This window comes from Hypanus sabinus, chromosome 21 (genome assembly GCF_030144855.1).
Source record: "Hypanus sabinus isolate sHypSab1 chromosome 21, sHypSab1.hap1, whole genome shotgun sequence".
Lineage (NCBI taxonomy): Eukaryota > Metazoa > Chordata > Chondrichthyes > Myliobatiformes > Dasyatidae > Hypanus > Hypanus sabinus.
Genome location: NC_082726.1, coordinates 1,048,270 through 1,074,186, shown reverse-complemented (window position 1 = coordinate 1,074,186; position 25,917 = coordinate 1,048,270). Strand labels below are relative to the sequence as shown.

Genomic DNA, 25,917 nt, shown 5'->3' with positions numbered 1-25,917 from the left:
AATCTGTGGAGAGAGAAAAACAGTCATTACACATTTTTGACAGAACGCTATTAATCAGACTTTTTCTGTTCCTGTCTCCATAGATTATCTTCAGCATTTTCTATTTTTATTCCTGCTGATGATAATTAGAAACTATAATTTTGATCAACATGTTGGAGGCATGAAGTACCTGAATGAACTATAGTTCCTATCACTACGGATAGTGGTCTACTCCCTGCCTTGTAATATGGCACTCTCCATCATATTCATTTGAAAATAATTCCCATTCTAGTATATCGACGTATTGTGGAATCTGATGTGGGCGATTCTTTCTATATCCGGACTCATTTTGACTATGAAAAGGAGTCTCCTTATGGCTTGAGCTTTAACCGAGGTGAAGTGTTCCGGGTGGTGGATACACTCTATAATGGAAAGCTGGGCTCCTGGCTTGCCATTCGAATCGGCAAAAATCATAAGGAGGTGGAGAGAGGCATCATTCCAAACAAAAACAGGTACATGATAAGAACTGTCATTCCTTTAAAACTGTGTAATGTGTTCTGTAGGATTTGGGAAATTGTTGCTGAAACCTCAATGATTTGAACACTTCTGGTAAAATATTTAATTGGGAACCTCTGCTCATACTAAGCTTTTGAGGGAAGACATTCCAGCACCACACTTTGCATTTGATTCTCATGAAACCTTTGCAGAATAATTGAAAATTGCTTCTACTATCTGTGAGGAGTTTGCACATGACCACGTGGATTTCTCTCAGGTGGTTTCCTTCCACGTTCTAAAGACATACGGGTTAGTAGGTTAATTGGTCACACAGTTATAATTGGTAGTGCAGCTCATTTAGCCAGAAGAGCCTGTTACTGTGCTGTATCACCAAATAAAATAAATAAAGGATACCTGGAAAAAAAAACAGTGCAGCACAGTTTAGTCTCTTGTTTTGTTTGCTGGTTGTGTTGAATTCTCTTTGTTGTTTCGATCAGAGCTGAACAGTTGTCCAGTGTGCAGTACACACTTCCTAAAACTGCTGGTGGTGATCGGGCTGATTTCTGGCGTTTCCGTGGCCTCCGCAGCTCAAAGAGAAATCTGAGAAAAAGCAGGGAGGACCTTTCTGCTCAGCCGGTCCACACCAAGTTTCCAGCTTATGAAAGGGTCGTGCTTCGTGAAGGTATGAATAAAAATGTCCCTCACTTCCCTGTCCCTCACTTGCTCTCAGTGGTAACATTCTGACATCAAGTGTTCTGCAAGATATCTGTGTAACTGGATCAGTAGTAACTGTAATAAGTAGAAATAATATCTAAGTTTTGCTCTTGGGAGTGGAGTAAGAATTCCTCTAAAACATGGTGGAGTACAAATTTTTTGGAGGTATTTGCACTGTGGCCTAGCTGTAAGTGTCCAGCAAGGGTGTGAATGGTGTAATCTGTGCAGGCACATCTTTGTTAACTTCATTTTGGAAAATTAGTTGCCTTTCATCTTTACTTGCAGTAAGCTTCTTGACTACATCAAGAGTTGAAGTTTTGGTTTTAATTATCATTGTGCTTAGTTTTCTGGGCGGGAATTAAAAGCAAAAAAATCAATACATTATGCTCAGCTTTGGGAGGAGAAGCTAATTTAAATTTCGATAGTGACAGGGCCAGAATGCTGCCACTAGGACCCACCATCACCCAGCCTGTGTGCATTGAATCAGAGATAGGTCAAAGGTTCAGAGCTGTAATCACACATGTTATATAAACACTACTGACTGAATTATTGAAATGAATATACCCAAAGGCATCCCTAGACTGGAATTGTTGAAATGAATATGCCTAAAGGCATCCTGAGCCTGGAATTGATTAAATGAATATGCCTAAATTCCTCCCTAGTCTGGAATTGATTAAATGAATAGATCCAAAGGCCTCCCAAATCTGGAATTGATTAAATGAATATCCCTGAATTCCTTCCTAGTCTGGAATTGATTAAATGAATATAACTGTACAGGCAGTCCCCGGGTTACGTACGAGTTCTGTACCTGAGTCTGTCTTTAAGTCAGATTTGTACGTAAGTCGGAACAAGTACATCCAGTATTATTTAGCGTCAGTTAGTCAAACATTTGTCTTAGTATATGTTTTACCTTTCTGTGCATATAAAACACTTACGTATTCCAATAATTAAATCACTACGTTGCTTAGTAATAATTGTAGCCTTCATTGGGGCAGTGCCTTTCACATGCTCCGTTATTCTCACTTTATCCATTATCCTTTAAAATTGTTCCGATCGTTGACCGACTGTAGCCTAACGCTTTTCCAATGACAGATGGCATTTCACCTCTTTCCAAATGCTTTATTATTTCCACTTTATTTTCAATCGAGATCACTTCCCGTCGATGGAACAGAAACACTGTGGGTGGTGGGTCCTGAGCTGCGCCAGCTCCCGAGGTCTGCTGGGTCCTAAGGATCACAGTACTGAATTCCCTGAGTCCTAAACTCCACTGCACTGAGACAGGTTAAGTGGGACAGTTGGGGGCTGTGCTGGGTTTGGGTATTTGATCCTCTTGCAATATTCCGCTTGGGAATTTAAACTGGAGGTGGCAGTGTTTTTTTTTATGAGCTCAAGTTGCAAGCTTGACATCAACCCGGCACGGATTGTATGGGAGTCACTGGATCAACATCAACCCGGCACGGGAGCAATCTGTCACTAAATCGAACTTGGGAACCTCCGTACTCCAGCTCAGCACTGATCTCACTGCGCCACCAGCCAACCGGAATTGGGGGGGGGGGCAGGGTCAGAGTGAATCTTACTAAGAAAATTTTAGGCCAAATACAGTTAAACACTCAACACAGTGTCAACGGCAACGACTTAAAATGGCGGACGGCGTCGTGGTCCGACTTAATATGGCGGATGGCATTCTCTTTCCTCGGTTTGTAAGTACGAGTTGACCGTAAGTCGGACGTTTGTAACTTGGGAACTACCTGTATTCTTCCCTATCTGGAATTGATTAACTGAATATTCCCAAATTCCTCCCTAGTCTGGAATTGATTAAATGAATATTCCCAAATTCCTCCCTATTCTGGAATTGATTAAAGCCAAAGGCCTCCCCACTCTGCAGTTGATTAAATCAATAGATCCAAAGGCCTCCCTAGTCTGGAATTGGGCCAAAATAAGTACTGAATGATCTTTTATCTACATACCTTTGGTTTAATTTTGATCAATTGGCCTGATCTTTATGAAGATGTCTTATCTGTTAAGTTACATATCGATTAGTCCTATATCTCCTCAAACTTAATGCACAGGATTTGGTCTTTGGTCCTAACTTGCCAAAACTGATCCAAAAACTTTTTTGAAGTAAAGTGTAGATTTTTTAAAAATTTGTCTTGACAGTGTACTATTATTAACTGCTTGCATTGTCTTTTTTAAAGCTGGGTTCCTGAGGCCAGTGGTAATTTTCGGACCCCTTGCTGATATTGCTCGAGAGAAGCTTGCTAGAGAGGAGCCAGATTTGTATGAAATTGCAAGTAAGAGTTTATTTTCTTCGGCAGTGTTTCTGGGTCATGATGCATGTGGGAAGATGTGTTAGAAAGTACAATTGCTGTCATCATCACAGCAGAGCATAACTGATGTTATGGCATGATTTGCATTCAGTTCTCTGCCTGTGTCAGCAGCAGAGTCACTTGTTCAGCACAGTCTGTGGCAACCTTTCTGTCCATCAATAGTAATCCCCTTCATCTGAACGATTCCGTCTCTTTCTGTGCCTATTGAAGTGTCTTTCTGGTATGTATCTCCTAAACCTAGTGATTATATCTGATTCCACAGCAAATTCCACTTTGTTTTTTAAAAATAACTTGACTTTCACATTTCTTTTATACCTGTCTTGTCATCTTAAACTTGCATCCGCTTGCTTTTGATAACACTTTAATGAGGAAAAAGCATTCCATCAACAAAATCTCTGCCTCACTCCTCCTCCTCTTGTTCTGAAGGAAACAGCCCAGCCTATCCAATTTCTCTCCATAACTACAGTCCTCTAATCCAGGCAATCTCATAATGAATCTTCTCAGTACTCTCTCTGTTGCAGCCACATTTTTCCTTTAGTATGGCGACCAGAACTGCACACAAACTCCAAGTGGGACTTAACCATTGTTTTGTAAAGTTGCAGTGTATTATTCTAGCTTGTATCCTGTGAAGACAAACTTACCATATACTGCTGTCTCCATCCTGTCCAGTTGTGTTGCCATTTTGACCCCTAGATCTCTCTGTTCATCAACTTTCCTTAGTGCCCTACAATTTACTTTTTTTACTTCTCAAAATACATCTTGTACTTGTCAAGCTTAAATTCTACCTGCCATTACTCCATCCAATTTTCCATTTGATCTATATCCTGCTCTACCCGTAAGACATAGAAGTACAATTTGGCCATTTGCCCATTGAATCTGTTCTGCTATTTGATCATGACTGATAGCCTTGGGAAACCTTCCTGTCTGTTCATATTACCAGCATTCATGCATTACATACATTTAAGAACATAAGAAATAGGAACAGGTGCAGGCCATGCGGTCCATCGAGCCTGCCCCGCCATTCAATAAGATCATGGCTGATCTGTCTGTAAACTCAGCTCCATCTACCTGCCTTTCCCCCATAACCCTTAATTCCCCTACTGTGTAAACATCTATCTAACTGTATCTTAAATATATTTAGTGAAGAAGCCTCAGCTGCTTCCCTGGGCAGAGAATTATACAGATTCACCACTGTGTGAGCAGAATCATCTGCAGCTTAATGTTAAAAAGACTAAGGAGCTGGTGGTGGGCCTGAGGAGGGTAAGGCACCAATGACCCCTGTTTCCATCCAAGGAGTCTGTGTGGACATGGTGGCGGATTACAAATACCTGGGGATACGAATTGACAGTAAACTGGATTGGTCAAAGAACACTGAGGCTGTCTACAAGAAGAGTCAAAGCCGTCTCTATTTCCTGAGGAGACTGAGGTCCTTTAACATCTGCCGGACGATGCTGAGGATGTTCTACGAGTCTGTGGTGGCCAGTGCTAACATGTTTGCTGTTGTGTGCTGGGGCAGCAGGCTGAGGGTAGCAGACACCAACAGAATCAACAAACTCATTCGTAAGGCCAGTGATGTTGTGGGGGTGGAACTGGACTCTCTGACAGTGGTGTCTAAAAAGAGGATGCTGTCCAAGTTGCATGCCATCTTGGACAATGTCTCTCATCCACTCCATAATGTACTGGTTAGGCACAGGAGTACGTTCAGCCAGAGACTCATTCCACCGAGATACAACACTGAGCATCATAGGAAGTCATTCCTGCCTGTGGTCATCAAACTTTACAACTCCTCCCTCGGAGTGTCAGACATCCTGAGCCAATAGGCTGGTCCTGGACTTATTTCCACTTGGAATAAATTACTTATTATTTAATTATTTATGGTTATATTGCTATATTTCGACACTATTCTTGGTTGGTGCGACTGTAACGAAATCTATTTTCCCTCGGGATCAATAAAGTATGTCTGTCTGTCTCTGGGAAAATCAGTTTCTCCTCTTCTCTGTTTTAGGTCTTCTCTCCTGAATCTTGAGGCAATGTCCCTTAGTTCTAGTCTCACCTACCAATGGAAACAACTTTCCTACTTCTATCTTATCTATCCCTTTCAAAATTTTTTATGTTTCTGTAAGATCCCCTCTCATTCTTTTGAATTCCAGAGAGTATAGTCCCAGGCGACTCAATCTGTCTTCATAGGTTAACCCCTTCATCTCCAATTTATTAGTTGTTCCTTCCACATTCAACAAACAATAAAGGTCCTTGTACGGATCCCTGTGATATACAACTTATCACAGATGTCTTGCCAGAAAAATCTCCTCTACCACTATTGTACCTTCTGCCTCCCATCACCAAGCTACTGGGAAATCCTTCTGGAAAAAAATCCTTCATGATCTGAAAGATTTTTACTCCTGATGTATGTGAAGGATGTAAGAAATAAAGTCAATTCAATTCAATTCAATTTACATTTAAAATCAGGACAGTTACTGCCCTCCGTTTGGGTGAAACTGGACAACACAATATTCTGCACATTCATGTTCATGTGGACTGAGCTCCTAAATCATAAACGAGAAAATCTGCAGATGCTGGAAATCTGAGCAACACACACAAAATGCTGCCTGGCCTGCTGAGTTCCTCCAGCATTTTGTGTGTGTTGCTCTGAGCTCAGACATGCTTATAAAACGAGAACATGCTGGAAGCACTCAACAAGTCAGGTAGTATCTATGGAAAGAGAGGGAGTTAATGTTTCAAGCCAAAGACCCTTGGAGCATTTCGAATCTTAGCCAGGAAATTCTTGGTGTTTTATCTTCGTGTTCCTTATGTGCATTTTTTATACCAAAATCAGCTTTCAATTTGTACCGTGAGTTTGAAATAGGGTTGTTTTGGGAATCATTTGTGTAGAGTAGCGCCTAGGAAGAGGATGGATGGATGGGAAAGCTACATTGAGGTTAGGATTAGATGTATTTGTTGGAAAAAGTATGTGAACCTTTGCTTTTGGTAACTGGTGTGATACCCTTGTACAGCAATAACTTCAACCAAACATTTCCGGTAATGTTTGATCAGTCCAGCACATTAGACCATTTCTCCTTACAACATTGCTTCAACTCTGGGATGTGGGTGATCCTCCTTGCATGAACTTCTGGCTTCAGGTCCTTACACAGCATTTCTATAGGATTAAGGTCAGGACTTTGACTTGGCCATTCCAAAACATGAATTTTATTCTTTTTTAAACCATTCTATTTTGAATTGTTCTTGTCTTTCAGATCATAGTCTTGTTGCGTTATCCAAATTCTATTAAGCTTCAGGTGACAGACTGCTAGCCTGACATTCTCCTGTAAAATGTCTTGATACAATTTCAGAATTCATTTCCCGCAACGATTGTAAGCTGTCCAGGCCACAAGGCAGCAAAGCAGCTCCAAACCATGCTTCACAGTTAGGATTTGGTGTTGGTGTGAGTCCCCTTTTTCCTCCAAACATAGCAATGTGCATTTCTGCCAAAAAGTTCAACTTTTGTCTCATCTGTCCTCAGAGCATTGTTCCAGAAGTGTTGTACAACATCCAAGTAGTCCTTCGCAAACTTGAGATGTGCAGCAATGTTTTTTTTTAGAGCAGTGTACTTCCATGAACACCATTTTTGTCCGGTATTTTTTTTACAGTGGACACATGAACGGAGACGTTAGCAAATTCTAGAGATTTCTGCAGATCTTTTGCTGCTTGTTACATTTGGGTTCTTTTTCATCTCCTTCAGCATTGCATGTTGTGAATGTTCAACTGTCAACTTTACAGGATGCCCACTCCTAGGGAGAGCAGCAAAAGTACTAAATTTTCTCCTCTTGTAGACAGTTTCTCTTAACTGTGGACTGATGAACACTCAGGTCTTTCAGAAATACTTTTGTAGCCTTTTCCAGCTTCATGCATCTTTGCAACTCTTCTAAGATCCTCTGAAAGTTGTTTTGATCAAGGCATAGTGCACATAAACAGATTTCTTGAAGAACAGGCTTTGTTAGTAACCTGACTTTGTGTCTTTTTTATTGGACAGGGCACCTCTGCAACTCACACCTTCAATCTCATCTCATTGATTGGAACACTTAACTACAAACAACTTTTCTAGAAGGCATTACCTCAGACGTTCAAATACTTTTTCCAACAAATACATATAATACTGGATCACTTTTCTAAATAAATAAATTAATAAGTATAATGTTTTGTGTTATTTTTAAAATTGGGTTTCCTTTATCTAATTTTAGAATTTCCATGAAGATCTGATCACATTGTAGGTCATATTTATGCAGAAACAGGGAAAGTTTTATAGGTTTCCCAAACTTCCTAGCACCACTGTATAGAGGATTGAATGAGCTCTGGCTGGAAAGTACAGGGGTAGGCATGATGGAGACAGCTGTGAACAACCAGAAGTGGGTTGTGATTGGTTCGTGTGAGGTGGCTCAGGGTAGGGTTGCAATCTGGGGGACCTGTGACCTGGCTGGGGTGGGTGGATGTGGGTAATGGAGGAGCCATGGCCAACCAGTCCCGCTGCAGAACTTGTCCTTGCACTGATAAATTTTGAACTTACTCAATAACTAAACACAAGGTGCACTGCAGATGCTGTGGTCAAAGCAAGATGTACAAAAAAGCTGGATGAACTCAGCAGGTTGGGCAGCATCCGTTGAAAGGAGCAGTCAACGTTTTGGGTCGAGACCCTTCGTCAGGACTAAAGGAGGAGGGGGCAGGGGCCCTAAAAAGAAGGTGAGGGGAGGGTGGAAAACCAATCAGAGGAAAGATCAAGGGGTGGGGGAGGGGGAGCAGGGAGGGGATAGGCAGGAGAGGTGAAGAAGGAATCTTAAGGGGAAAGCACAATGGGTAGTAGCAGAGTCATGAGAGGTGATAGGCAGCTAGAAAAGGAGACAGAGTGAAGGTGGGATGGGGGAAGGGAGAGGGAGGGAATTACTGGAAGTTGGTGAATTCGATGTTGAATACCTACAACAGACAGGATCTCCCTGTTGCCACTCACTTCAACTCTCCTTCACATTCCCATTCGGATATGTCCATAGATGGCCTCCTCTATTGCCATGATGAGGCCAAACTTCGGTTGGAGGAACAACATCTCATCTACCTTCTGGGTAGTCTCCAGCCCCTTGGTATGAACATTGAATTCTCCAGCTTCCGGTAATTCCCTCCCTCTCCCTTCCCCCATCCCACCTTCACTCTGTCTCCTCTTCTTGCTGCCTATCATCTCTCATGACTCTGCCTTCTTCTACTACCCATTGTGCTTTCCCCTTAGATTCCTTCTTCACCTCTCCTGCTTATCCCCTCCCTGCTTCCCCTCCCCTACCCCTTGATCTTTCCTCTGATTGGTTTTCCACCCTCCCCCCACCTTCTTTATAGGGCCCCTGCCCCCTCCTTCTTTAGTCCTGACAAAGGGTCTCGACCCAAAACATTGACTGCTCCTTTCAACGGATGCTGCCCGACCTGCTGAGTTCATCTAGCTTTTTTGTACGTCTTGATTGACTCAATAACTTAGTTATTTTTTGATGATGCTCATTTCATTGACCAAACAATACTCAAAGAACAAAGAAATAGTGAATTAATTATTGGACAGTCTATTTTTTCTCCGAATTTATTCTGAATTGGGAGTGTGCATCACTGGAACTCCTTGACAATTGAGACAAAATTCAAGCTTTGTTTTAAATGGCTACCTACATAAGTGTTTTCTTCTATCTTAGAGAGTGAGCCGAGAGATGCTGGCACAGATCAACGCAGTTCTGGGATTATTCGACTGCACACAATCAAGCAAGTTATTGATAGAGTAAGATTCTTTCTGTCAGTACTGTTAAAGCATTGTGTAAAGTTGATTGCATATTTACAACTGCCTTTCTGCCATTTTAGGATAAGCATGCCGTGCTAGACATTACTCCAAATGCAGTGGATCGGTTGAATTATGCACAATGGTACCCAATTGTAATTTTTCTAAACCCTGATTCCAAGCAAGGAGTTAAAACAATGCGACAAAGACTCTACCCTGAATCTCGAAAAAGTGCTCGGAAGTTGTTTGAACGTGCCATGAAACTGCGTAAGAACAATCATCATCTGTTCACGTGTGAGTATCACCGATGCTGACTGGAATGACTCGTCTATAAAGCTGAACACGTGTTTTGTGCAGATTACACTAAGGATACCTTTAGCTGGTTAATACCTGACAAAGACCTGATATGACTGGTTTGCAAGTTGAGAGGTTCTTGCACGCCAAGCATAAAGATAAGTTAGAATATCAACAGCAGAATTTTGTGTCAACTCTGATTCACAGAGAATGCAGAATGGGAGGTTACCTGGAGGTATTGGAGATGTGGATAAGGGTTTCTCTGCAACATTTGTTAATGCAGTGAGAGATGTACAGGGATTTTAGCAAGGCATTTGATAGGGTACCCCATGCAAGGCTTATTGAGAAAGTAAGGAGGCATGGTATCCAAGGGGACATTGCTTTGTGAATCCTGAACGGGCTTGCCCACAGAAGGCAAAGAGTTGTTGTAGATGGGTTATATTCTGCATGGAGGTCGGTCACCAGTGGAGTGCCTCAGGGATCTGTTCTGGGACCCTTACTCTTCATGATTTTTATAAATGACCTGGATGAGGAAATGGAGGGATGGGTTAGTAAGTCTGTTGATAACACAAAGGTTGGAGGTACTGTGGATAGTGTGGAGGGCTGTCAGAGGTTACAGCGGGACATTGATAGGATGCAAAACCGGGCTGAGAAGTGGCAGATGGAGTTCAACCCAGGTAAGTGTCAAGTGGTTCATTTCAGTAGGTCAAATATGATGGCAGAATATAGTATTAATGATAAGACTCTTGGCAGTGTAGAGGATCAGCGGGATCTTAAGGTCTGAGTCCATAGGATGCTCAAAGCAGATGCGCAGGTTGACTCTGGTTAAGAAGGCGTATGGTGTATTGGCTTTCATCAATCGTGGGATTGAGTTTAGGAGCCGAGAGGTAATGTTGAAGCCAGGTAGGACCCTGGTGTTATGGTCTGGTCCAGAGCCTGCATTCCGGGTCTTGATCCAGTCCACGGACTCCGGGTCTTGTAGTTGTCCCTCCTTTCGCACTTGAGCCCAATTAGTCACACCTGTGGATCATCGTGGCTTGTTGGGGCTCAAGGAGGCGCACCTGATGCCCATCGGCTGGCGGTGTATATAGGAGGCGTTGGGAGTTGTCCTGCCTATCCTATTCCTCCGGTTGCCCTGGCTTGGAGTTCCCCTCGTTAAAGACGAGTTCTTCAAGTAAGTCTGGCAGTCACCCTGGACCTAGTTCCCTTCCGATCCTTTGCCTCTGTCGAGCAAGCCTGGCCAGACTGCCGTTGCCCGGTGGGGGACTCTGCCCCTTTCCATCCCTCACTGCCGATGGGTTGTGCCCCGCTACCTACCCAGGTGTCCCGTGACCTGCCCAGGCCCCCGTGTTCCTGCCTGGGAGGTCCGGGCCCTGCCCAGGAGTTATGCGGCCCGCCCAGTGAACTCCTAGACCCTGCCTGTACTCCGGGATCCTGCCTTGCCTGAACTCCGGGATCCTGCCTTGCCTGAACTCCGGGATCCTGCCTTGCCTGAACTCCGGGATCCTGCCTTGCCTGAACTCCGGGATCCTGCCTTGCCTGAACTCCGGGATCCTGCCTTGCCTGAACTCCGGGATCCTGCCTTGCCTGAACTCCGGGATCCTGCCTTGCCTGAACTCCGGGATCCTGCCTTGCCTGAACTCCGGGATCCTGCCTTGCCTGAACTCTGGGATCTGCCTTGCCTGAATTTTTAAGACTCTCCCAGAACCCCAGAATCACCTTGAGCGTCACGTCCCTCATGCACACCACGGTCACCACCTCTTATCTATCATTGAATTGTTCCCGTCCTGCCCCTAGTACTTCAGTGCCTGCGTCCTGCAATTGGGTCCAGCCTCCTGTCCCCTCCTGGGCAGACCCCACTTGGAGTGCTGTGTTCAGTTCTGGTCGCCTCACTACAGGAAGGATGTGGAAGTCATAGAAAGGGTGCAGAGGAGATTTACAAGGATGTTGCCTGGATTGGAGAGCATGCCTTGTGAGAATAGGTTGAGTGAACTTGACCTTTTCTCCTTGGAGCGACGGAGGATGAGAGGTGACCTGAGTGTGTAAGATGATTTGAGGCATTGATCGTGTGGATAGTCTGAGGCTTTTTCCCAGGGCTGAAATGGTTGCTACCAGAGGACAAAGGTTTAAGGTGCTGGGAAGTAGGTACAGAGGAGATGTCAGGGTTAAGTTTTTTACTCAGAGAGTGGTGAGTGCGTGGAATGGGCTGCCGGCAACGGTGGTGGAGGCGGATACAGTGGGGTCTTTTAAGAGGCTTTTGGATAGGTGCAGAGTTTAATAAAATAGAGGGCTATGGGTAAGCCTAGTAATTTCTATGGTAGGGACATGTTCGGCACAACTTTGAGGGCTGAAGAGCCTGTATTGTGCTGTAGGTTTTCTTTGTTTCTATGAGTGGAGATAATAAAATAGTTCATGAAACTTGTGGTTATATAGAATGCAAACATAATATGTACATCAGAAAATGGCCAGGAATAAGTTAGTGTGTGTGGGCAAAACTTAACAGCCTTTTTTTGATAACTGAACATAATTTCTACCCATCTAAAATGGAATGTGGTTGATTGTTGGGACATTGGAACGTCATCAAGAGAAGAGATGATGAGGTAGAGTTGGATTTGCTCAATGGGCAGGTAGAGAGGAATAAAGTTCAAAGTAAATCTGTTTTCAAAGTACATACATGTCACCATATACAACCCTGAGATTCATTTTCTTGTAGGCATACTCAATAAGCCCAATAACTGTAATAGAATCTATGAAATACCTCACCAACCGAGCAGACAACAGTGTGCAAAAGACAACAAACTGGTGCAAATTCAAAAGAAAGAAAAAAGAGATAATATAATAATACTAAAGAATAAGCAATAAATATCAGAACATGAAATGAAGAGTCCTTGAAAGTGAGTCCATAGTTTGTAGCAACAGTTCAGTGATGGAGTGAGTGAAGTTATCCTCTCTGGTTCAAGAGCCTTATGGTTGAGGAGTAATAATTGTTCCTGAACCTCATGGTGTAAGTCTTGAGGCTGCTGTACCTCCTTCCTGAAGGCAGTAGAGAGACGAGAGCATGTCCTGATTGATGGGGTCCCTGATGATGAGAAATGGGGTGAAGAAACAAACAGACAGGGTCCAGAATCTTGAAATAAATGTAACGAATCACAACGCACACAAAATTTTCGTCCAGTTCAGTAGATTGCGTAGCATTTATGGAGAAGATAAAATAGTCAACATTTTGGGGCAAGAACATTCATTAGGGCCTCTGATGAAGGGTCTTGGCTGAAAACGTTGACTGTTTTTCGTTTCCATAGCTGTTGCCTGACTTACAGGCTCCAGCAATTTGTGTATTTCCAGCATTAGCAGGATTTTGTATAGAATAGAAAACCTACAGCACAATACAGGCCCTTCGGCCCACAAAGTTGTGCCGAATGTGTCCCTACCTTAGAAATTACTAGGCTTACCTATAGCCCTTTATCTTACTAAGCTCCATGTACCTATCTAAAAGTCTCTTAAAAGACCCTATCGCTGCCAGCAACCACAGTTGCTGGCAGCCTATCCCATGCACTCACCAATCTCTTGAGAAAAAAACTTAACCCTGACTTCTCCTCTGTACCTACTCCCCTGCACCTTAAACCTGTGTCCTCTTGTGGCAACCATTTCAGCCCTGGGGAAAAAGACTCTGACTATCCACACGATCAATGCCTCAAATCATTGTATACACCTCCATCAGGTCACCTCTCATCCTCTGTCGCTCCAAGGAGAAAAGGCTGAAAAGACTCAACCTATTCTCATAAGGCATGCTCCCAAATCCAGGCAACATCCTTGTAAATCTCCTCTGCACCCTTTCAATGGCTTCCACATCCTTCCAGTAGTGAGGCGACCAGAACTGAGCACAGTACTCCAAGTGGGGTCTGACCAGGGTCCGACATAGCTGCAACATTACCTCTCGGCTCCTAAATTCAGTTCCATAATTGATGAAGGCCAATTTACCATACACCTTCTTAACCACGGAGTCAACCTGCGCAGCTGCTTTGATTGTTCTATGGACTCGGACCCTAAGAACCCTCTGATCCTCCACGTTGCCAAGAGTCTTACCATTAATACTATATTCTGCCATCATATTTGACCTACCAAAATGAACCACTTCACACTTATCTGGGTTGAACTCCATCTGCCACTTCTCAGCCCGGTTTTGCATAATATCAATATCCCACTGTAACCTTTGACAGCCCTCCACACTATCCACAGCACCTCTAACCTTTGTGTCATCAACAGACTTACTAACCCATCCTTCCATTTCCTCATCCTGGTCATTTATAAAAATCATGAAGAGTAAGGGTCCCAGATCAGATCCCTGAGGCACTCTGCTGGTGACTGACCTCCATGCAGAAGATGACCCGTCTACAACCAGTCTTTACCTTCTGTGGGCAAGCCAGTTTAGGATCCACAAAGCAATGTTCCCTTGGATCCCATGCCTCCTTACTTTCACAATAAGCCTTTCATGGGGTACCTTATCAAATGCCTTGCTGAAATCCATATACATTACATCTGCTGCTCTCCTTCATCAATGTGTTTAGTCACATCCTCAAAAAAATTCCATCAGGTTCATAAAGCACGACTTTCCCTTGACAAAGCCATGCTGTGACTACTCCTCATCATATTATATCTCTCCAAATGTACAAACCCCATTTCCAGAAAAGTTGGGATATTTTCCAAAATGCAATAAAAACAAAAATCTGTGATATGTTAATTCACGTGAACCTTTATTTAACTGACAAAAGTACAAAGAAAAGATTTTCAATAGTTTTACTGACCAACTTAATTGTATTTTGTAAATATACACAAATTTAGAATTTGATGGCTGCAACACACTCAACAAAAGTTGGGACAGAAGCATGTATACAATTGTGTTACCTCACCTTTCCTTTTAATAACACTCTTTAATCGTTTGGGAACTGAGGATACTAATTGTAGTAGATTTTCAATTGGAAATTTTGTCCATTCTTGCTTGATATAAGACTTAAGCTGCTCAACAGTCCGTGGTCTCCGTTGTCTGATTCTCCTCTTCATAATGTGCCATACATTTTCAATAGGAGATAGATCTGGACTGGCAGCAGGCCAGTCAAGCGCATTGCACTCTGTGTCTACAAAGCCACGCTGTTGTAGCCCGTGCAGAATGTGGTCTGGCATTGTCCTGCTGAAATAAGCATAGACGTCCCGGGAAGAGCTGTCACCTTGATGGCAACATATGTCTCTCTAAAATTCTAATATACGCCTCAGAATCAATGGTACCTTCACATGCATGCAACTCACCCATGCCGTGGGCACTGATGCACCCCCGTACCATCACAGATGATGGCTTTTGCACCTTTCGCTGATAACAATCAGGATGGTCGTTTTCATCTTTGGCACGGAGAACTTGATGCCCGTTTTTTCCGAAAACTAGCTGAAATGTGGACTCATCTGATCACAGCACATGGTTCCACAGTCTTTCAGTCCATCTGAGCTGAGCTGGGGCCCAGAGAACTCGCTGGCGTTTCTGCATAGAGTTGATGTATGGCTTCCTCCCTGCGTAATACAGTTTGAAGTTGTATTTCTGGATGCAGCGAAGGACTGTGTTAAGTGACAATGGTTTTCCAAAGTACTCCCAAGCCCAGTTGGCTATAATTGTCACAGTAGCATGACGGTTTCTTAGGCAGTGCAGCCCGAGGGCTTGAAGATCACGCGCATTCCGCAGTGATTTCCGACCTTGCCCTTTACGTACTGAGATGTCTCTGAATTTGCTGAATCTTTTCACAATATTATGTACTGTAGATGTTGAAAGACCTAAATTCTCTGCAATCTTGCGTTGGGGAATGTTCCTTTTGAACTGACTAACAATTCTCTCATGAACTTTGGCACAAATGGGTGAGCCATGACCCATCCTTGCTTGCAAAGACTGAGCCTTTGATGGACGCTACTTTTATACCCAGTCATAATACCTCACCTGCTACCAATTAGCCTGCTTAATGTGGAGTCTTCCAAACCGGTGTTATTTGAATATTCTGTGCACTTCTCAATCTTATTTTAACTCTGTCCCAACTTTTGTTGAGTTAGTACCTGTCACACTCAGCCATCAAATTCTAAATTTGTATATACATTAGAACCCAAAAAGCACTCAAACAGAAGTACTTATTTTCTAGGGGTACTCTCTAGTACCTGACTCTTCCCCTTCCCCCACCTGACTGTGACTCACTTGTCTGTCTCCCGTGGCCCCGATGTGACCACCTGCCTGTAACTCTTCACTATCACCTTCTCACTCTCCCTGACGAGGTGAAGGTCATTGAGCTGCATCTCCAGTTCACTAACTCGGTCCCTCAGGAGGTGCAGCTTAACACACTGGGTGTAGATATGGCCTTCTGGGAGGCTGAAAGACTCTAGGCCCCCCACATCTGACACAGAGCACAGAAAACTGGCCTCACGCACATACTTCCTCCTTTCCTGTATAAGGGATACAGTATACTGTTACAGGGTGGATGGTTTGGAGTTTGTAAAATGTATGCAGGATAGTTTTTTGCAGCAATACATAGAGGTACCGACTAGAGAAGGGGCAGTGTTGGATCTTCTGTTAGGGAATGAAATAGGTCAGGTGACAGAGGTGACAGAGGTATGTGCTGGGGAGCACTTCGGGTTCAGTGATCACAATGCCATTAGTTTCAATATAATTATGGAGAAGGATAGGACTGAACCCAGGGTTGAGTTTTTTGCTTAGAGAAAGGCTAACTTGAGGAGATGCGAAAGGATTTAGAATGAGTGGATTGGGACAATTTGTTTTATGGGAAGGGTGTAATAGAGAAATGGAGGTAATTTAAAGATGAAATTTATGTTCCTGTTAGGTTGAAAGGAAAGATTAAAAGTTTGAGAGAGCCATGGTTTTCAAGGGATATTGGAAACTTGCTAGGAAAAAGAGAGAGATCTACAATAAATATAGGCAGCATGGAGTAAATGAGCTGCTCGAGGAATATAAAGAATGTAAGAAGAATCTTAAAAAAGAAATTAGAAAAGCTAAAAGAAGATACAAGGTTGCTTTGGCAAGTAAGGTGAAAATAAAGCGGAAAGGTTTCTACAGTTATATTAATAGCAAAAGGATAGTGAGGGATAAAATTGATCCCTTAGAGAATCAGAGTGGACAGCTATATGTGGAGCCGAAAAAAATGGGGGAGATTTTGAACGATTTCTTCGGTATTCACTGAGGAGGAGGATATTGAATTGTGTAAGGTAAGGGAAACAAGTAGGGAAGTTATGGAAACTATGACGATTAAAGAGGAGGAAGTACTGGCGCTTTTAAGGAATATAAAAATAGATAAATCTCTAGATCCTGACAGGATATTCCCTAGGACCTTGAGGGAAGTTAGTGTAGAAATAGCAGGGGCTCTGTCAGAAATATTTCAAATGTCATTAGAAACAGGGATGGTGCTGGAGGATTGGCATATTGCTCATGTGGTTCCATTGTTTAAAAAGGGTTCTGAGTGTAAATCTAGCAGTTATAGGCCTGTCAGTTTTACGTCAGTGGTGGGTAAATTAATGGAAGGTATTCTTAGAGATGGTATATATAATTACCTGGAAAGACAGGCTCTGATTAGGAACAGTCAACATGGATTTGTGTGTGGAAGGTCGTGTTTGACAAATCTTATTGAATTTTTTGAAGAGGTTACAAGGAAAGTTGATGAGGTTAAAGCAGTGGATGTTGTCTATATGGACTTCAGTAAGGCCTTTGACAAGGTTCCGCACGGAAGGTTAATTAGGAAGGTTCAATCATTAGGTATTAATATTGAAGTTGTAAATTCAACAGTGGCTGGATGGGAGATGCCAGAGAGAAGTGGTGGATAACTGCTTGTCAGGTTGGAGGCCAGTGAAATGTGCCTCAGGGATCTGTACTGGGTCCAATGTTGTTTGTCATTTACATTAATGATCTGGAAGATGGGGTGGTAAATTGAATTACTAAGTATGCAGATGATACTAAGGTAGGTAGCGTGGAAAATGAAGTAGGTTTTCAAAGCTTGCAGAGAGATTTAGGCTAGTTAGAAGAATGGGCTGAACGATGGCAGATGGAGTTTAATGCTGATAAGTGTGAGGTGCTACATTTTGGTAGGAATAATCCAAATAGGATATACATGGTAAATGGTAGGGCATTGAAGAATGCAGTAAAACAGAGTGATCTTGGAATAATGGTGCATAGTTCCCTGAAGGTGGAATCTCATGTGGATAGGGTGGTGAAGAAAGTTTTTGGTATGCTGGCCTTTATAAATCAGAGCATTCAGTATAGGAGTTGGGATGTAATGTTAAAATTGTATAAGACATTGGTAAGGCCGAATTTGGAGTATTGTGTACAGTTCTGGTCACCGAATTATAGGAAAGATGTCAACAAAATAGAGAGAGTACAGAGAAGATTTACGAGAATGTTATCTGGGTTTCAGCACCTAAGTTACAGGGAAAGGTTGAACAAGTTAGGTCTTTATTCTTTGGAGCGTAGAAGGTTGAGGGGGACTTGATAGAGGTATTTAAAATTATGAGGGGGATAGATAGAGTTGACGTGGATAGGCTTTTTCCATTGAGAGTAGGGGAGATTCAAACAAGAGGACATGAGTTGAGAGGGGGCAAAAGTTTAAGGGTAACACGAGGGGGAATTTCTTTACTCAGAGTGGTAGCTGTGTGGAATGAGCTTCCAGTAGAAGTGGTAGAGGCAGGTTTGGTATTGTAATTTAAAGTAAAATTGGATAGGTATATGGACAGGAAAGGAATGGAGGGTTATGGGCTGAGTGCGGGCCAGTGGGACTAGGTGAGAGTAAGTGTTCGGCATGGACTAGAAGGGCCGAGATGGCCTGTTTCTGTGCTGTAATTGTTATATGGTTTCCGCAACTAACACGGGTAAAGCTACCTCGCCTCGTCCCGTTACTGCCTAAGCCCGTTGAGCCAAAGCCCTACCACTCTGCTGCCTCTCACTCTGCTGCCTGCTGGATAGGGTGGTCTTCTTTTTAAACCTTTCCCGGTCTACTGGCTAACGTCATGTGCCTACGCAGTCTCGCCTCTCTTTTACCCCAAGTAGTAAAAAACTGCCTTCGCTCCAAAAAATCAGCCGTTCACTTGCAGCCTTCTTGCTCCAAATTAAAAACCACTGAAAATTCCTTGCCTTTTTAAACCTTGTGTTGATTATCTTGTTGATAATCAGAGAACAGACTCTTGGGTTTTGGTGCATTGTCACTCCTTGCATGTCAGATGAAGCAGGTCGCTGTCTGTCTTAACATTGTGCCTTTTCTTTCATTTTAGCCAAGCTCATTTGATCCCCTTCATAATTGGGCTTGTATTTGTGTTTCACTGTGATTTTGTAGGATTCTGTGTGAGGGAGGTTCCCAGAGTGTATAGTTTGAACTTCTTTATAAATAAATTATTAGTGGTCTGTTTTTCAAAGTGCTGGGGGTCAAATTGGGCATTGTGTTGCTGTGTCTTTTTGTTTTTCAGAATTTAGTCACTTGGAAAGATCTGAAGGGCATAGTGCATGCACGTTACAGCAGGAGAAAGTTCATTGTACATTCTAATGTCACAGCATCCAAGCTGTGGCTTCATTATGTAGGAAGTGTCTGTGCAATGTAACTTTGAGCACAAAGGGCTGTTAGAGAAAAAAGAAGCCAATAACGATTTCTGATTTCTTTTCCAGCTAACATCAATTTAAATTCAATGAATGATGGCTGGTATGGAGCATTGAAAGAATCTGTCCAGCAGCAACAAAACCAGTTGGTTTGGGTATCAGAAGGAAAGGTATGAAAATTTAATTTCAGTCAAAATAATGCACTGTGTTGTGCTTTCGATGGTATCCTGTGGAGTTTCTTTGTTAACAATTGACAAGGCAGTTTGAGTAATGTGAACTGACTTAATGTAGGGAAATTCACTTTGAATGTTCCTTTGCAAAGCATAATCGTCATCCATTGTTCTTTGAGAAACGTATATGGAAGTGAGAGGAATCTGCTGTTTCACTGAATGAAATGTGTGAATCTGGGATTCCAAAATATTCAAAGTAGAAGTAGCTGCAAAAATCCCTTTAATGTGTTTTGCCAGTTGGGCAATAAAAATGAAGCCATTCCAGTCAAAACGCTGGTTTGAACATAAATCAGCCATTTATGGAATTTGGTTAGCCACTTGAACATTGTATTTCTCTTTTTCCTTATCCTAATAAAGTTTATGATCTAGAAGTGAGGTAATGAAGGGGTTAAATGTTAGCAACTAATTTGCTTAACTAATTAACTAATTTGCTTAGTTTATTTATGTACCAGATTCATAAATCCTGAAATGTTTTATTTAACCGATGAATGAAGTTTGAGTAATTGCATGATCTGTGCTCAGATTTGGCTGATTTCTTATAGGCTGATGGTACAGCAGAAGATGACCTCGACTTGCACGATGATCGTTTGTCATACCTTTCGGCCCCAGGCAGTGAGTACTCCATGTATAGCACAGACAGTAGACACACTTCAGATTATGATGACACAGACACAGAAGGTGGTGCCTACACAGACCAAGAACTGGATGAGACTCTCAATGATGATATTGGACCCACAGAATCTGCCATAACTAGATCCTCGGAGCCAGTCAGGGAAGATTCATCTATGATGCATCCGGAATCCATGCCACAAGCATTCTCATCTTTTCCAGGACAAGTGCAAAATGTAGATCCTTCTGTCTATAAACCTCCACCCAATCATCCGGTGAGTTCAGCCTGAGACCAGAGCAGCAGGATTTGAATTTTATGGTATTAAACTGAAGTATCTAATTACCCCAGTTAGGGAACAGAGTTTGAAACCAATCTTGAGAAGTCTGAAACTGGACTTAGGAATTCTAAAACCCCAGGTGGCCAAATTGGACGCCAAGTCAAGTGAAGGTGTCAATACCTCGGTCAGAGAAAAAGGAAGGGGTATTTGGACTGAAAAAGTATATGGTTGCTCATTGAGCTTGCATTTAGCTGGGTGTTTGGCATGTATGTTCAAGCTGGTTGATGATTGTTGGATTAGAGAAGAGGTACAGAGATTTGCTGCTTTTGATAAATATTAAAAACTGATTGTGAAGAGATTTTTGAGGAAGTTTCCCGAAAAGTTTATGAGGCAAGGCTGCGGATATTGGCTATATGGACCTTTTAAGCTTTTACTGTGATTCAGCTGGAAAATGGGTTGAAGAATGGCAGATGGTAGATGAAATTTAATGCAGACAAATGTCTGGTTGGACATACCAGGACTTACACGTTGAGCAGTGGAGCACCAAGGATTGCTGTAGAACAGTGAGATCTGGGATTAAACATACATAATTCCTTAAACATGGTGTCACAGGTAGATAAGGTTGGAAAGAAAGCTTTTGGCATGTTAGCCTTCATAAATCAAAGTATTGCATACAGGAGGTGGAATGTTATGGTTGAAGTTATACAATATGTTGGTGAGGCCTAATTTGGAATATTGTGTGCATCCTGGTCACCTACCTACAGGAACGATGCCTATAAGATTGAAAGAGTGCAGAAAAAAGTTAAAAGGATTTTGCCAGCACTTGAAGACCTGAGGAAAAGGTTGAATAGGTTAGAGCTTTATTCCCTGGACTATAGGAAAATGTGGGGTGAGTGTGGAATGAGCTGCCAGAAGAAGTAGTGGATTGACGTTGATTTCAAAGTTTAAGAGAAATTTGAATAGGTAAATGGATGGGACAGGTATGGCGGACTGTGGTCTGGGTGCAGGTCAATGGGGCTAGATGGATTAATAGTTTGGCACAGACTTGATGGGCTGAAGGGCTAGTTTCTATGCTGAGTTGTTCCATGACTCTGGGTGAATAAAAACTAGTGGCCTTGTCAATAGTGAGGAAGAACGTAGGTGAGATGGAAAATGATAGGCCATTGGCAAATGCCATTTAATCCCCACATGATGATACATTGAGGGAAGTCGTAATAGATAGGACACATCGAATAAATGTTAGAGCAGATGAATAGAGACCCAGGAGTGTGAAAATTTCAGCATGTGTGAAGAGGGTGTTGTAAGGCAGGGCACAGAGTGTAAGATTTTGGAGTACAGCTTAGTAAAGGTAATCAAGTTCTATCAGTAAACTGAGCACTGATTGGTCTCACTGTTTCATAACAGACCTACTTATTGAGATTTTAAATGGGTAAATGCAAACTGATTTTAAAAAGTCTGATGACAAAAAACCTATTAGTGCTTATGGAGCAACACAATGCTCCGTGTGATTCCTGACCTGCTATGTGTTGATCACATCAGTGGATCTGAAATCAAAGGCAGTGCAGACTAATGGCAGATTCCCTTCTCTAAAGGACATTCGTGAACTGGAGTATATCTACAATTTGAGCATTTTATAGTTACTATAACTGATACTAAATTTTAATTCCATTTTTTGCCACATAAATTATCTGAATTTGAGTTCTCAGGCTGCCACAGTGGGATTTGGACTTGTTTGGTAACAATGACTGTACCCACTCAGTAATGCACAGCTCTGTCAATGCAAATGAACATTCTGACAGACCTCAGATTGATCTTTTGTACTACCATCAGTATAAAATATAAAACTTTCCATCAGCCTTTAATATACTGTCTTTGAATTGAGACTGTCTTTCCAGTTTGTACATGGTAGGTGCAGAGATGTGTGTAACTGCTTCATGAGCTTCCCTCCAGTAGTTGCAATTGTGTCAACAATCTGATTTTCAGGGAACTGATTATATTATGCATGCACATCCATACATGCTGCTGCATTGTCTGTTTTCCACTTAAACGTAGGGTCCAAACCTGACATTTGTGGCCCTAATAGTGAAGACACAAGTCAATGCAGCAATTGATACAACTTGTACAATTCACTCGAAGAACTTCAGTATCTGTTTGTATATGCGTGCATGCTGATATGCCGTCAGTGCGCATGTGCACCTGCGTGCTAAACTTTAAGCTTACTAGACTTGCCCAAAGCTTCAATTTCCTACAAAGTGTCTACTTTTAGAACCATAGAACATTACAGCACAGAAACAGGCCTTTTTGCCCAAGAAGGCTGTGCCTCAATTTGACTTCAGTTATTCCAGAGGAGGCATTTCATTTCATGTTTCTCCTATTCCTCATCTTTGATTGGAATGTAATTAATAACTTTCCAGTGTTGGTTAACAATGAGAAGCTGCAGTTACAAAGATGTTATCAGATGATATGAATACGTTTTTTAAAATTTCAGTTGCTGATTAATTTCTATTTTAGTTTTAAGGTTGTTTGATAAATCTGATTGTATTGTGTGAATTATTTAAGAACAATGCTGCAGTTATTTTCCCCTCTAAGGATGCACTCTGCAGTTACCGTGGATTAACAATCTCATTTTATCTTGGACATTTCACAGAAAGCAGATATTCTTCCTGCAGTACTCAATTCATCCCAGCAACTTGAATCTGTTCCTGTGGTGACCATGCCCTCTGCAGTCAATACCACAGTAGATCTTAACAATGTGAGACTTGAGGAGGTCGCCTCTCCTCCCCACAGCAGCCCTGAACCCCAGATCGATCCCTACAGCAAACCTAGTCCAGAACCTTCTCGTGTCATTCGTTCTGTCAGTCCTCAGAGGCTAACAGTTCCAGAACCGACAGCAGCTCGAACTGCAGAGCCAACGAAGGTACCACTGCTGCAAACACCTTGCATGCCTACCACATAGATCTGCTGCTTATTAATCTTCAACCATCCACTCTTGCTTTGCAGCTAATCATTCTGCTAAAGTTAGAGGCCAGACCAAGTGGTAAGCAAAGTAACAACCTTTTCTGATGGAGAAGAAGAGCTTGTGTTGCCTTTGCTTCTCAACATATGATACTGACCTGCTTAATTACTATACACTGGAGATTCTAATGAATGCTATGCAGCATAAACTGGATTGGCAGTTTAAATTTATTATAATTTCCTCTTCCTAATAACAAAATACTACCTAAAATATTAAATTCTAAAACCCAATTGAAATTGATTTAACTAAGCGTAACATCAGCCTGTCAATATTTGAGTGCATTAAGTAAGTTAATAGGGTTTTAACACTTATATAGTTGGTTTGGCCTATATCTTAAATGTTCTGCTTCTGCATCTTTCCTGCAATTTCTTATTTGCTTCACTTCCAAGTCCTATCTCTGCTGGGCTGGCACCTGTACCAATTGTGGACTGCAAATGACATTGTGGTGGCATGGTAGTTGGGGATCCTGTTCTCATTAATAGACGTCTGCATTGGTTTTGGACAGTTCATTTCACTTAATCCTCACAGATCTAATTCTGAATAATTGTTAGGTCTGTTAACTGACTGTCTTAAGTGGTAGTGTTGAATTTGAATTGTGCAGCTTCAACATTTGATATGAATTAGATTCAAGTATAATCTTTTTAATTCTTTGCTTCTGTTTAAATCAAAGCTTTAAGAATTGTGCTGTGGGGAAAAAGTTGTATTGTCCTGAAACAATTGCATTTATAATCCAATTTTATTCACAGACTTTACTTTGGTTGGAAAAGAAATTTAAGGTCACTGCATGAATACAACTCATTATAACTGTACAGCTGAGTCATTATTTGAATTTATATGTATGAAGTTTAAAGTTGTAAGATTGGGTAGTTGAGAGATTCTGAAATGAGGTCAGCCTGCTGCACACACGCACCATAGTGGAAGATGAAATGCTAGTCCAAGACCTGTGCTGCACCTGCATCTAAGTTGCCAAGCATTTCCATTACTTTGAGATTTCAATAGTTCATGTTCCCCTGAGTAAACCACCACTGTTTAGGTAGGAAAGTTTGTTGTGAAGATGTCAGCTTTCCCTTTATTTGTTAGTATATGTGTATTAAAGGAAGAAATTGGACTAAGTTGAAGCTAACTTTGCAACTAAAAAGGCAGAGTTGCTAATGTTATGAGTTCCTGCATGTAAGATATTAGATGATATATTTAGACTAAAACTTTTGGTTGGGGAATACGTACAATGTGCTGGAGGAACTTAACAGCTCAGGCAGCATCTATGGATGTGAATAAAGAGTCAATGTTTCAGGCTGAGACCCTGTATATTCCTATCCACAGATGCTACCTGACCTGCTGAGCTCCTCCTTGTGTGTATTCTTTAGATTTGCTGCATCTGCAGTACCTCTTGTGTCTTTTGGTTAGAAAATCATTTTTCTCTTGGGTTTTTGTAAGACTATGATAATAATTAGCTGTGGGCAGTCATAAACATTAAAATGTGAAGAGCAAAGCAGTTGGTCTTGCAAGGTAAGTGACAATTTATTCTCCCCACAAGCAGGTTAGGCTTGACTCAATAATTAGTGATTAGACCAAAACTTCGAGAGGGCCAAATATAGAACATAGAACAGTGCAGGCTCTTCAGCACATGCTGAAGAACCCTTTCACCTACTCTAGAGTAGCTTTGCCAAGAGCTTTTTAATCCTCGATTTCCCAGTACTTTACAGTCCAGATTTTTGATGCCATTCAGTGCTGTGATTAGTATACTAACCAGTTGAAATTCATCAATAATTTGCTGCCTTGAATACTGAAACTTCGTCATTTTGTTCTACAATCATAGTCATAGAGCACTACCACAGAAACAGGCCCTTTGGCCCACCTAGTCCATGCTAAATTGATCTTCTGCCTCGTGCCATCTACCTGCATCCAGACCATATGCTTCCAAACCCTCACATCCACATACCTGTTCAAACTTTTCTTCAATGTTGGAATTGAATCCATATGTACCACTTTAGCTAACAACTCATTCCACACTCTGAGAGAAGTTGTTTCCTCTTGGATTCTTCTTAAATATTTCAACTTTCATTCTAAACCTGTGAGCTGTTGTTCTAGTCTCAACCAACTAGAGGGGAAAAGAGCCTGCATGCATTTATCCTATCTACACCACTAATAGTCTCTCTTCATGTTCCTGTGCTGCAAGGAATAAAGTGCCAGTCTATTCAATATAGCTCAGGTCCTCAAATTCTGGCAGTGTTTTTCTCTTCTCTTTCAAGTTTATATTTTTCCTGTAGATAGGTGACCGGGCTCCAAATTTGGACTGATGGATGTCTTTCTTGTACAACTTCAACATTAATATCCCAACCGCTGTACTCAATTCTTTGATTAATGAAGGCCATTGTGCCATAAACTCTCTTTACGACCCTAACTACCTGTGATGCCACTTCCTGTCTTACCAGGGTCTCTTTGTTCTACTGCACCTTTCTGTACCCTTCTGTTCACTGTGCAAGTCCAACTCTGGTTTGTCCTCCCAAAGTGCAACACCTCATACTTGTCTGCATTAAATTTTTCACTCTGCAAGCTTTGCCTTCCTCACGGCCC

At 42.0% G+C, this 25,917-nt stretch overlaps 1 protein-coding gene across 6 annotated transcripts in view; it reads left to right on the top strand.

The window, feature by feature from the left end:
* tjp1a (tight junction protein 1a) overlaps window positions 1-25,917 on the top strand; it is a 248,985-nt gene that overhangs the window by 174,988 nt on the left and 48,080 nt on the right. For 5 of the 6 annotated variants that reach the window (XM_059945843.1, XM_059945841.1, XM_059945844.1 and 2 more), the window contains exons 13-20: window positions 272-491; window positions 972-1,156; window positions 3,384-3,479; window positions 9,224-9,306; window positions 9,387-9,597; window positions 19,280-19,380; window positions 19,983-20,324; window positions 22,975-23,244. In XM_059945843.1, the coding sequence (XP_059801826.1) occupies window positions 272-491; window positions 972-1,156; window positions 3,384-3,479; window positions 9,224-9,306; window positions 9,387-9,597; window positions 19,280-19,380; window positions 19,983-20,324; window positions 22,975-23,244 (1,508 nt within the window). The remainder of the gene's footprint in view (window positions 1-271; window positions 492-971; window positions 1,157-3,383; window positions 3,480-9,223; window positions 9,307-9,386; window positions 9,598-19,279; window positions 19,381-19,982; window positions 20,325-22,974; window positions 23,245-25,917) is intronic. The other variant, XM_059945847.1, reaches the window with a different exon arrangement.